This window comes from Sceloporus undulatus, chromosome 1 (genome assembly GCF_019175285.1).
Source record: "Sceloporus undulatus isolate JIND9_A2432 ecotype Alabama chromosome 1, SceUnd_v1.1, whole genome shotgun sequence".
Classification (NCBI taxonomy): domain Eukaryota; kingdom Metazoa; phylum Chordata; class Lepidosauria; order Squamata; family Phrynosomatidae; genus Sceloporus; species Sceloporus undulatus.
Genome location: NC_056522.1, coordinates 192,583,534 through 192,597,439, shown reverse-complemented (window position 1 = coordinate 192,597,439; position 13,906 = coordinate 192,583,534). Strand labels below are relative to the sequence as shown.

Sequence of the window (13,906 nt, the reverse complement as noted above, 5' to 3'; positions counted from 1 at the left end):
ACACACACACACACACACAGCCCAAAATATGGCATTAAGGTTGTGGTGAGGTTGTTACTTAAAAATTATATTATACATGCAAACACCAAAAATCAATGTTATTATATTGTAGGAGTAAAGGAGTAAGAGGTTTTTACAGGAGTAGGAGTAACATTAAGAAAAAATATCTTACTCTAGAGCAGGAAAGGAGTAACCCCAAAATCACCGCTACTCCCTACCCCTAGTTATATATATATAGCAATAGCAAGTACATTTCTATACAGCTTATACACTTAAGCACTCCCTAAACAGCTTACAAAGTGTAAGCTAATTGCCCCCAACTACATAGGTACTAATTTTAGCAACCTCTGACGGATGCCAGGCTAAGTCGACCCTGAGCCCCTGGCTAGTATTGAACTCACAACCTTGTGGTTTGTGAGTGAGTGGCTGTAGTATAGGTATTTAACCACTGTGCCGCCATCCTACTGAGCCACAAGGTCTCCTAATCTGGGGGGGAGGAAGCCTATAACTGCCTTGTTGAAACAGTTTCACTGGCTATCAGTTCTTTTCCAGGCACAATTCAAAGTGCTGGTCATGACCTATACAGCCCTATGCAGCTTAGGTTCAGACTGTCTGAAATCTGTATCTCTCTATGTTAACCTGCCAGAACTCAAGGGAAAGCTTTCTCTCAGTCCTGCCTCCATCATAGGCTTATCTTCTCAAAAAGAGCCTTCCCAGTGGCTGTTCCCACTCTCTGGAATGCCCTTCCACAGGAGGCTAAGCTGACTCTGCTCTCTGCTTGCCTTTCACCAGCTGGCAAAAACTTTTCTTTTCAAGCAGGTCCCTGAAAGCCAAGATGACGAAACTGAGGCTGCCGTGCTTTGGCCATATCATGAAAGGGCAACAACTCAATAGAAAAGATGCTGGGGAAGGTAGAGGGCAGTAAAAAGAGGGGAAGATGAATAGATTCAATCAGGGAGATCATGAGACTGAATTTGCAGGACCACAGTAGAGAGGTGGATGATGGGGGACTTGGAGACGTCTCACTCACAGGGTCACCATGAATCCAAGTTCACCCAAAGGCAGTCAACAACAATAACAAAGGTTCCTCATTGGGAGTGTTTCCTGTGGTATGTTTTTAATAATTTTATATTTTCAGCATAATTTTTTTAATGATTTTACTTTTTTTTTCACTTGTTCTATTAATGTGCTGTTTTAATTGTGTTTTTAAAATTGTGTTGTTTTGTTATTGCTGTTTTCAAGCATCTTTCGTCAGACACTTTGGCTCCAATTTGGCAGAAAGGTAGCATATTAAATAAATGAATGAATAATTAAAAAAAAGCTCTTAAGGGAGAGCTAAAGCAACCATACACTAATGGAGGTTGTGGATTTTAACTAGAGTCTAATCTATAGTAATTACAAGTTACCAAAATCTAAACTAAGGGGGCGAGGAGGAAGTGGCAAGAAAAGTATGCTGGTAAGGGCATGTCTCTCAGTTCTTCTCTGTTTTTGAAGGACTCAAGTTCACACAAATGCTCTAGGGAAAAGAACTAAATTGGACAAGAGGGGAAGGAATGCACACCTTGTTAAGACAAGTAGGTCAAGTTTCAAATACAGTCCTTAAACAAACAGAAAAGATACGCCCAACACAATACATAGCATTAAACAATGCCAATGATGTATTTATTGAAGGAACAGGCAAGATTAATTTGAATCTTTGCTTCATCCTTCAACAAACTTATCTTTTCCGTTGCTTGTCTTTAAACAAGAGAGCATTATAAAAGACAAAACTCGTGCACTAGGAAAGCTATTTTTCTTGCTGAGCAGAAGAATAAGTAATGACCTTTATGAGCACAGGGCAACAGCACTGGATATTTCAATTGTCTAAAAGACAACCAAATCTTTGTTGGATTACTAATTGATTTCCTTTTTAATCAGAATTGTAAAATGTGGGGAAATGATCAATGCTATTCTCCAATAGAGAATCAGAGAGTTGGAAGAGACCACAAGGGACATACAATCCAGCCCGCTGCCATCCAGAAAACATCTTGTAAAATGTTTAAAAACAAGAGCCTTGTCCAAAGTGCAAATTCTTAGACAACATTTTTCATAATTGGTGAAGAATGAGGCATCTGCATCCTTATTATTTAACTTAAATGGTTATCATAGACTCAGTAAACGGCACAAGTTGGAAGGAATGACAAGGGTCCAATGACCTGCCAAAGCAGGATCACAGTTAAAGCCAACCAACACTTAAAGCCAACCAACCTCTGTTTCAATGCCTCCAACAAAGGAAAGTCTACTATGTTTGAAGGCACTGTCAGACAGCTCTTACTGGCAGGCAGTTCTTCCTAATGATTAGCTGGAATAGTCATTCATATAATTTAAACAATTGTTGGTTCAGGTTCTACTCTCTGCTGCAGCAGAAAGCAAGTTTATACCATGTTCCATTATTGTTGTCATATTTTATTCATCTCTCACAAGGTTTTGCAATGCTAGGGAGCCTAGCTAGTGAAATTTCGTTTCTTTTAAGTCTGGCACAGGCCACTAATGCTCCAGAAAACTAAGTAATAAGAATTCCAAACATCCTCATAGCCATGGGCAGCAGGCCAGTGAGGCCATATGCAGGAACACAGTGTTTACAACTAGGAGGGGACAGATAAGAAATCAACAATGCCATCAAATACACAAGCAACTTCTTGTTTCTCCTTATGTTCGGTGAGAAAAACAGAGCAATTACTATCTTAGATGCACAAACTGAACAAAAGATCTTCTAAACCAGATGAGTGACTTGGTGGGTCCTGGGGTCTATCTTCTGACTCTGGGATCCTTTAAGGGACATATGGCCTAACAGAAATATAAAGTAAAAAGGAGTGCAAAATAGGCTGCTTCTAGCTCTGAAAAACATCTTTAATATATACCGTACATAGTTTTCTACTTTTATTTATTTATGTATTTACATGTAGTACCGTTGAGCCATGTGATTTTTTAGTGTGTAACCCTGCTGCGATCCAATTGGGAGAGGCGGGGAAACACAAATAAATATTTATTATTATTATTATTATTATTATTATTATTGTTGTTGTTGTTGTTGTTGTACCCTACATCCTTTAAGTGTGCATTTGGCTTTTGTGGCCTAAATTTAGAATTCTGCATTTTTCTTTGCTGAATTTCATCTTATTAATTTCTGCCCAAATTTCTAGTTTATCTAGGTCCTTTTGAATTCTTTTCCTATCTTCCAGTTTATTAGCCAGCTCCCCCAGTTTTGTGTCATCTGCAAACTTGATAAGGATTCTCTCCACCCTATCATGAGGGAACGCCTCCTCCCATACAATCCTTCCCGCACTCTCAGGTCCTCTGGGAAGAATCTCTTGCAGTCCTAGAAAACCAGACTGGTATCAATTTCCCAGAGGAAGTTTTCTGTTGCCGCTCCAAAAGTCTGGAATGACCTGCCGGAGGAGATCTGCCATATAACATCTTTGGAGGCCTTTAAAAAGGCAATAAAAACGGATCTCTTCCGGCAGGCATTCCCAAATTGACCTCCTCGGAATGTTTACTCTCCAGTTGGAATTATTGTTTTTAATGCTATTTTAAAGTGGGAGGGAGATAGGGAATTGGATTTTATATACTTTGCTGTGTTTTTTACTTGTGGTTTGTTGTGTTCTATTTTTATTGTTCTTATGTTTGTTGTTACCCGCCTCGATCCAATACAGGGAGAGGCGGGATACAAATAAATATCATCATCATCATCGTCGTCGTCATCATCAAAGTCACTGATAAAAATGATGAACAGCAATGGCCCAATAAGAACCCTGAGGCACTCCACTTGAAACCTCCTTCCAGCCTGAAGTGCAGTCACTGATTATCACTCTTTGAGCATGGTTTTCCAACCAATTATGGATCCATCTGTCATGCAATGTTCAATTCTGGTTGTCACATGCCAACATGTATAATTGTGCTGCCATCCTCTGAATTTGTAATCTATGACATTTTATTTTAGATGCTGCAACTTTATTTTAGCTTCATGCAAACAATAGCACAGTTAGTTCAAAATGGCAGGTTGTACCTTACAACAATCCAAGTTTCAAACCTTGTTTTGCTCTAAGAGCAGAACTCAACAACGATTATTATTATTATTATTATTATTATTATTTCAAATCCCACTAGAAGTGTTAATTAACTTAGCAATGTTTCTGCTATCATCAACTATTTTGCTTATGTTGCATATATTTAAGCTTCAACATACTTGCCACAGACTTTTTTTTGTATTTTGTTTCCATCTGACCTCCTGCTTACATTTTTTCAGCAACATGTGCATATATTCAACTGAAGAAAACACTTCACACATCTGATGAAGTCAACACCAGTCCACAAAAATGTATACCATAACAGATTTGCTTTCACTACAATAAAGGAACACCATATTTCTCCAGAATTTTTTTACCTATTCAGTCTCTCTTGGGAAAAGAAATGCTCTTTATTCTATTCTTGTCCTGAATATATTTACCTTTATTTCTGCCTTAAATAGAAACTGGAATATTTTGCATGCATCCCACCAAGGACAAAATTTGTTACCCTTGCCTCTAGCATAAAGGTACTCCTTTTGAAGTTTTGAAGTTTCAGAATTAGCAGTCAAATTGATGACTACTCACCTTATAGTACAAACCAGTAATTACTGTTACAGAATAAGACAGGAATATACAAAGAATTCACTTTAGGCAATGAAAGGCTTCTCATCTCAGACAAGAATGAAGGAAGAAGAGGTAGCGAGACACCTTCATTCCTTTTGTCTGCCCAATGCAGATTCCACAGATGTTTGGTATAAAGCCTTTCATCAGAAAAATCACTTCAAAAATTTTCCAAGCCAACTGAGACAGTTCCCACATACTGATGGTAAAATAAAAAGAATAGTGAGCCATTGATTATAATACTTCTCATCTCATTGCCTGTTCTGACAAATAGCTATAACAAAGAGATCATCCATTCAATCAACTGGCAATACTTGAGGGACTTCTGCCCTTCCATGTCAAGCACCGCCTCACCCAGCCTTTGGTTACAGCGTGAACATGGTTCAGTGTGCCATGGCTGCAGAGCTAAGAGACAGTGAATAGGTTGGGTTATGGCTTGAGCATTTCTTCAAGATTATATTTAAATTGTACCCAAGGGACTGGGCACTCCAAGCCCACAGAAGAACACGGATAAACAGGGTTTACTAAACAGAGGTCTGACAGCTGGAAAACAGGCATAGTCCTGGAAATAATCTGCCTTTTTTCCCTTGAGTTCTTACAGCCCCACCAAGGACTGTAAGCATGTGCAGATCATGAGAGAGATCTTGGGAAATTCTTATTCATGAGGTTTATTGACAAATAGCACTATACCCACAAAGAGTTCTTTGGGCCTTCATGTAAGAGAAAAATAAACACTGAACCTTCTGTTACTTGTGTTCTTCAAGATGAAGGGCCCTTCCACATGACAGTTACAGCTGTTATTGGGCTTTAACTCCAATCAGTCCTAGCCAAATTAGTCAATAGTGATGACAACTGGGAGGTACACTACAACAACATTTTAAAAAAACACACATTTCCCTGGTGTAAAGTACATGAATGAATCACATGTGCTCTTTAGTTGAAAGGGGAGCAATGATAGAGAAAGGGGTCCTAGACTTCAATATAAATCTTGTCTCAAGACTCTATCCCTTACCCTGAAACCTGACATCTGCTCGTCAGGTCTCAGAATACAAAAGACTGGGGGAAACTTACGGTCACCTACCAGAGCATTGACATCTTCCGTTTTGTAGATTAACATACGTATTTCATCAGGATCACCATTGAAAATTGCTTGGACCAGCGGTGGCTGAAAATACAAAAAATGCATCAATTTATTATTTATGTAATATATAGTATTTCTTGCTACGCCAATTAGAATACTAATTGTGGATATATCTGCTTTCCATCAATTACAAATAATATACACACATACAATCTTCCTCTTTTTCTCCTGCCCTCTATCTTCCCCAGCATCATTTCTTTTCTAATGAGATGTGCATTCTCATGACATCACCAAAATACAACAGTCTCAATCTGGTCATCCTAGCTTCCAGGGAGAGTTCAGGCCTGATTTGTTCTAAGACCCATTTCTTTGTCTTTTTGGACATCCACGGTAATCTTTCCCAGCACCACATCTCAAATGAATCAATATTCTTCCTATCTGTTTTTTTCACTGTCCAGCTCTCACATCTGTGTATGATTGTGAGCAGGGCTATGGGCCCAGGCATAGGGCAGTTCCCCTGTGGATCCATTGCAGCATCCATAAACAAACACATGTTCTGCAAGCTTGCAGTGCAGACAAAGTAACTTTACTGAGAACACTCCATGTGACTATGACAACCAAAACCCCAACCTAAAGTCCCCAGCCCACCGGGCCAGTCCACTTCTTGAGTTAGACGGGGTCTTCGGAACTACCACATTCCCTTTAACCTTTGGAGGGGCCCACAGGATGCCAAAACCCCTTTTCCAATAGGTCCCTCTCGTCTTTCTCCCATTCCTTGGGTTGGGACCTGTGCTCCCACCAGTCGCTCCGAGTGTCCCACCAGAGACCTTCCAGATTCCCCTCTTCCTGGGCAGGAGTAGCTCGCCAGTCATCCCAGGGCCACTAACCTAGGTCCCCTTCCCAACACGGGTTGAGTAGCTATATGGCTAGGTGGGGCCCCACCCTCACTCTGCTCTTAGAATTATGCAGGGACATGTGGTAACCTACCCTTAGCGGGTTGGGAGTTGCTTTTCCTCTCCTTTCTCCAGCCACCTCTTCGCAGCCTCTTCTCCCACGGCTTCGTCCTCCTCCCCTCTCCCCTTTTAAGGCCCTCAGCTTCCCTCCCTTCTGCCTCGGGCATGTCTACTCCCTCCCGGGCACCCACCTGTACCTCGTTTCCCAGCCCACCCTCCTGCCTTCCCTCTGGGTCCTCCTGCCCTATCAACTCCGCCCCATCAGCTCTCCCAGGTCCTACCCCTCTACAATATTGATGGAGAATACAATGGCCTGGGCAATTCTAACTTCAATGCTCAGGTGTATTATCTTTACTCTTTAGGATTCTGTGTGGTTCTCCCTTAAACCTGACTAAGAATTTCTCTACACTTGGCAGAATAAACCAGGCTGACTGGCCTCCATTTTCCACCAAATTCACCTTCCTTACCTACTGAAAGCGATGGACAAATGTGGTTCTCGCAAACTGGCCAGCACTGCCATTGTGGGCATGAGTCGCTCTGAGATTAGAATGAAGCACCCAGACTTGTTCTGACCTCAGACCAACTGGTGTCTGCAGAGCAATGTGGCAGGGATGCTGAGGGACAAGCCGCCATCAATAAGGTCTGGGCATTGTGTAAATAGCCCAGACCCAATTCGGGGTTTGGGGCTGAATGGTATAAAAACCACGCAGGCAGCCCAGACAAAATTCGGAGTACAGAGCTAATGTAGAGAAGCCCTATGCTACACTCCAGCACAGCAGAGGACACTATCTTGTTGGCAATGCTGAAGCAGCACCCAACTGCCAGGCCTGTGGTTTCTATATTTCAGGTTTGGGCACCATGTGGTAGAATACTGGTCCTAATCTAAACTAATGCCATGGCTATCAGTAAGGGTGTCCCACCAAGATCCAGCAAAGGACACATGTGGCCTCTGAACCTCAAGGAGTTGCCCACCTTACTCTATTGGGTGATCAGCCCTAGGGCTGCTTAACTACATGTGGCTCACAAGAAAAGAGAACACAAGATAGCAAGGAAGAAAGAATGTCACACAACATTGCAATGCTACAAACTGCATGCAGGTGTGCTTTTGCATCTAACTCCATTGGTTCCTATAGCAATCTGATGAACATTTCTTATGAATCAGCTGTCTTTCAAAGGAAAAGGTTTCCCCCATCCTTAAGATAGCTGCTGAGACACTCTTACTTACAATAAAGCATCTTCAAGCCCTTAAATACAAAGTCTATTAACTACCTAATAATACTAGGACCTGAAATCCTATAAATAACATTTGATATTTTTAGTGAAGCTTTATATGAGTGCAATTAGTAGTGTACACTTTAGACTGTATAAATACAGGTTCTCTTCTGCTTCCTGAGCTATTTTTGGCCAGGAGCTTGGCTCCAAGATGGCTCATTTCCATTTTCCTTTATATAGCCAGACTCCTGCCCTCAGGGTTCCTACTGTTTCCAGGTGAAGCAGAGGCCACTTCCCGCAATTCCCTGGAAATGGGCATTTTCTGGCACAGCAAATTGCAGCAACTGAACTGTCTTTTGACAACAAAACAGCCAACATTTTAAAAACTTATCAGCGTTCTAAAAATGGGCACTGAAGAAAAATGTGCGATGTCACCTCTCAGAATGAAAAATAAATAAATAGCAAAATAAAGTTCACATCCCATTTTGAATATTCTTACTTTCAGGATGAGTTCTATGACCATTGGTCCTTAGCATCACCACACACATCAGTGGAAATTAAACAGCAAATTAGAAGAAATTAAACTGTAATGCTCATGCCCTTCTCAATGTCTCCATTTTTTAAATCTGTTGATGTATTAGTTGCAGAGCAAAAATTCAGATAAAGGTTTTACTACCATATCAGCTGGTGTAGTGGTTTGTACAATGGACTACGACTCTGGAGACCAGAATTCAAATCTCCGCTCAGCCACAGACCTTGGGCACACTCATTCAGCCTCAGAGGGAGGCCAAGACAAGCCCCCCTCTGAATAAATCTTGCAAGAAAACCCATGATACATTCACCTTAGGGTTGCCCTAAATCAGAATTGGCTTGAAATCACACAACAACAACAAATGCCAGCTCAGAAAAACAAACCAGATAACCAAAGGTGCTTTTATTATGCATTTGTCCTGCCTTCTCTACATAACTGGAAGGGGAAGGGTGTTTTCAGATGATACTGCTCTACATTTGAAAATTTCCAGTATTTTTCCACTGCTTTCCCCCTCTTTTTTTCTTATCAGAGAAAAGTCCATGAAGAGAAAGACAAAATAATTACTTGATGCTAGCACAGCCTCCCTGCCAAACCTGGCACCTGTCCTGCTCTGAGAAAAAGAATGACGGGCAGTCCTGTGTCCTGAATCACGCAGAACTACAACAGCCTGCTTGGGGTTGGTGGGAATTTTTAATTATGTAATGTAATCCTTATGATAATGCTCAGTTTTCACCTAAACAATCCATAGACTAATTAAAACTTGCGTGCAATGTGTCACTCCTTCTTTAACATAGTGCCCAACTGGCAGATACCTTTAGGGTAGTTTGCAAATATGTATGTGGTGTACTGGGTTGAGTATTGGATTATGGTTCTGGAAATCAGGGTCTGAATCCCTGCAGAGCCATGAAACCTACTCAGTGACCTTGGGCAAAAATCACACTCTCTCAGCCTCAGAGGATGGCAATGTCAAACCCCCTCTGAAGAAACTTGCTAAGAGAACCCCATGTCAGGATTACCTTAGGGTTGTGATAAGACAGAAACACAACCAACCAACCAATATATATAAAACAAAAACAAAGCCCTCAATAAAATCATGGATTTTACATGTCAACAATGGTACTTATCCACTTTTTGCATCAGCTTCAGACAGCTGCTTGGGCCCTGGCATCCAATATCCTCCAACTGCCTTGGTTCACCAAGGATGGCCCTGGTTAATCCCATTTCCCCCTTCGTCCTTGACTTACTTCAATTACTGCAAATTGAGTTGAGAATACAAAAGTAGTCGGCATTTAATTAACTCAGCAGAAGGGAGAGGAGAGAAAGAGGACTTTCCTTCGATAAAAGAGAACTGCTGCTGCAGACCCTCCTAGCTTTTTCATCTGTGAAATGTTGGAGGATATGGCACCAACAGCACTGATGATCCCCTGAAATGCTGAGCACCTCCCTTTCCCTCCGCTTCCTGAGACAAATACATTTTATTTCTTCTTTTCCATGCAAAGAATATAGCTACAGAATAATAATCATCAAACATGATGCAAACAGCCCCAGCAACAGTAATAGCTGCACAGAATTAAGAATGTATCTGGAACTGTGTCACTTACACACCACTGTAGGTGCCATAGTTTTAACCTACAGAATTTTGGGATTTCTAGTTTGGAGAAGGTGTACTTAGAATTCCTTGACACCAAGCACTCCTGGATATCAACTGAGAATTCTAACTGCCTCACTTAACTACAGATCACTGGGTCTCTTACGACAAATTCATGACGGCATGAAAATGACATTGCTGTGTACTACAGACACAGCCTAAGCTTGGCTACTCTTGAGATAGCTAGTACTTTCAGCCTGAAATACTTTCACTGATCCTTTTTCTCCATCAAGAGCTTGGTGTTATCTGCTTCACTGGGCATATTGGTCTTTTCCTTACAAGCTAACCTGACCTTTTTTAAAGCCCTGCTAATGTTTTTTAAAGCCACTACCAGCTTTGTTAAGAGTAGACAGAAGAGCGCACTAGCAAGAGGCTTATTGAAATTATAGTGAAATGCACATTTCTATAACCCATTCCTTCCCTCCCTGTCACATGGGGGTGCATGTACACACATACTGACACACACATTGTGAAAAAAATACAATAATTCTTTGAAGAGAGATAAGGGTACTTGGAGGACCGCCTCTCCCCATATAATCCGCTCCGCACTCTCAGATCGGTCGGGAAGCATTTGTTGAGGGTTCCTAAGACGAGATATATCTCGTCCTCACAAAGGGCAGTTTCTACCTTGGCCCCGCAAATCTGGAACTCCCTTCCTGACGAGCTCCGCTCTGTCACCTCCCTAGATCTTTTTAGGAAGAAACTTAAGACCTTTCTTTTCCGACAAGCTTTCCCTCATGTGTCCTACTGTTATGCTGTTCTCCCTCTGATATACAAATGTTTTTATCCAGCTAGTTTTGTTTTTGTGGTTTTAATTATCTGTAAGTTTTATAGTTTGTAACTTCTAATGGGACGATGTTACTATTTTGTCGGTAATACATGTTATGTCGGGTTTTTATATTGTATTGCTTCTTGCTGTACACCGCTGTGATCTAATTTGGAATAGCGGTATATAAATAAATTATTATTATATTATTATTATTATTATTATTATTATTATATTTTTTCTTTTAAAAAAACAGACAGTGGGGCTTGCAACTTGCAACTCCTGTCTCTGGTTTAAAAATTTCAAAGGGTTTTGTGGAACTTTTAAAAAGCAGCAAAGTTTTGCAAAGAAAAATTATGCAAAACTTTATTCAGATGAGTGTGTGTGCATAGCATGGGCAACAATGCTTCTGTCACAATGCTTTCTCAAAGTAGCTTAAAATATACCCAACAGCTGAACGACTTCCGGGTAATATGGTGGAACACTAAGCAGCTTACTACAGTAGCGGGCAGCAAGCAGCGACATTTCGTAGTCCAAGTAGCCAGTAAAAAACAAAATTCCTGAATGAAAAGGTGGCTAAAAACCCCTCCAGATAAAGGGGGACCAGATGGGTTCATCGGGGTCCTCCAAATGGGGAGATGCCAACCGACTCAATTTGAGAACTCGGAATCGGAGCAGAGCCCCTGAGAAGACGACAGCTTCCGTGGACACGAAGTGAGGCTGGGATCAGCACAGCTCCACTAGCCTTTTTTTAAGTAAGTCCCTCTTAACCCTGAGAACAACGGGAGAAGATAACGGGAGAAGAAAATAAAAAGTAAGATCCTCACAGCAAGTAACTCACCGGAAGGATAAAGTTAAGAACAGACAGAGAAGTTAATGGAGGGGGGAATGTGATGGAGGAGAGAAAATAAGAACAAAGACAGATGGAGAAAAGAACGGGATAAAATACTCCTGGTGAAGGAGAACAAACGAGAAGCGAAGGGAAGTTGGAAGATTGTAAGGAAGCAAGAAAGACAGATAGAGATGATGATGAGAGATGAGGAATGAAAGTGGATTGTGAAGAGAATAATAGATCGTTATAGAGAGTGAAGCAACTAGAGTGAGGGAAGAGATCTGAAAACCAGGACAAGAAATATACGGAGATGGAGAGGACAGCCTTAGAGTGGGAAGGGGCCCTCGGACCAGAACGAGAAGCTGACAGAGTCGGAGGAGCCGTTATAGTGTGGGAAAGGGCCTTCAGACCAGGACAAGAAGCAGACGGAGTTGGAGGGGTTGCTATAGTGTGGAAAGGGGTTTTCGGACCAGGACAAGAAGCAGATGGAGAGACAGAGTTGAAAGCGGAGACGGAGAAACAATTATAAAGTTGGAAAGCACCTTCGGACCAGGACGAGAAGCAGATGGAGAGACAGAGTTGGGGACTGTGACGGAGAAGTTGTGGTGGAGGTGAAAGAGGCTAAGAAAGATAAGGGATAGTGAATAAGAGTAGGAATACAGGTTAACTCCACACAAGCCTTCAACAGTTCAGAAAAGCTTTATTCGGTCAGCAGAGATGATCACAGCACATAGTTGCTATCAGGAATTTTCCGCAGTTACACCAGTATACTTAGAGTTCATCCATTACAAAAGCCTTCACCCCATTTATCAATTCACCCATTAGAAAAGCCTTCACCCCATTTACCAGCAATTCTTTTCCTAGGTCTATGGCCCTTCCTTATTCTCCCTCTGTACCAAACTATGGATTCCCATAAGATCGACCCTTAGTTACTGGCAACTCATACTTCCTAGACACACATATGCTCATTATTCCAGGTCATGTCTGACACAATTTTTACTACTCTGGCTTCACCAATAGGATATCGTAACCCATCATTCCACATTTACACATGTATAATAAACACAGCAAGTAAGCATGGCAGGACCCTGTCTGGACCATGATTCAGGCACGTAGGGATCTTCTCAGGGATCTGGAAATGCAAGGATTGAATTTGGGACCATTTCCATGCACTGTACTCTATCTCTGAATAGCTGGACTAGTACCAATGTATCTAAAAACATGCACACATTAAGAAATATCAGGTTTCATAACCAATTGTTGACTGTGGTTGACTTACAGCTCACCTATAATAAACACAATCAGATGCAATGTGAATCTTTTTCTGAACATTTTAAACTGATTGAATTTGGCCTTTTTGCAATAACACCTACCAACATTCTAAGGCTGGTGGTAAAGATTACAAAGGTAATATATGGCACCTTAATTGGGAGAGCTAGCAAGATTTGAGTGTTGGACAAGGAAACTGAGAGACCAAAGGATTTGAATACCTGCTCAGCCATGGAAACCCACTGGATGAACTTGGGCAAGTCAAACTCTCTCAGCCTCAAAGGAAGGCAAACACAAGCCTCCTCTGAACAAATTCTGCCAAGAAAACCCCATGATAGGTTTGCCATAAGTCAGAAATGACTTGAAGGCACATAGCAACAAGAATAGCTTTTTGAGCATGTGTGAACATGGCAAGTCCTTAGTATGGCAAAGCAGACATTAAGAGAAATACACATTCCATGATACTAGCATTTCTTTTCCTTCATGTGGGCCTTTCCTTAGAGATACATGCCTCAGAAACCAGACTTGCAAATTATGCCTGTGTTTGGCTTCTAATGATCAATGATAAATCAAAGCATACTAAATACAAGAAATACATAGTTTAAGAAAAACATGTTCTATGACAAAGTGATACATTCCATCTCTGAAAAGAGCATTACATATAAATATAGGTGAAGTGTATAATTTAGTGTGACCTTAACACTAGGTGTTAAGAAATACAGAAGTATCCCTTTTGATTCATTGAGGATCTAGAAAGATTAAGGGAGACATAGGCCTGTTACAGACAGCCAAAATAAAGCTGCTTCGAGTCACAGTGGAGGTATGGTGTTTCAATGATGCATGAGTCCTAAGAGTCCAGAAGCCACACCAAAACCGTGCTCCAGTCCTTAGGGCTGGAGCGTGGCTTTGGTGCGACTTCTGGACTCTTAGGACGCATGCATCACTG

General features: G+C 41.3%; 2 protein-coding genes across 16 annotated transcripts in view; one reads left to right on the top strand and one right to left on the bottom strand.

The window, feature by feature from the left end:
- LOC121919574 (coiled-coil domain-containing protein 150-like) overlaps nt 1–13,906 on the top strand; it is a 475,343-nt gene that overhangs the window by 328,809 nt on the left and 132,628 nt on the right. The gene's annotated exons all lie outside the window — the stretch shown is intronic.
- Nucleotides 1–13,906, bottom strand: part of ANKRD44 (ankyrin repeat domain 44) — a 188,760-nt gene that overhangs the window by 115,894 nt on the left and 58,960 nt on the right. For 12 of the 13 annotated variants that reach the window (XR_006101511.1, XR_006101510.1, XM_042446280.1 and 9 more), the window contains exon 2: nt 5,749–5,832. Coding sequence is in view for 11 of the 13 variants with exons in the window: in XM_042446280.1 (XP_042302214.1) it covers nt 5,749–5,832 (84 nt within the window). In the remaining 2 variants the exon portion in view is untranslated. Of the gene's footprint in view, nt 1–5,748; nt 5,833–6,735; nt 6,767–13,906 lie in introns of those variants that run through there. The other variant, XM_042446273.1, reaches the window with a different exon arrangement.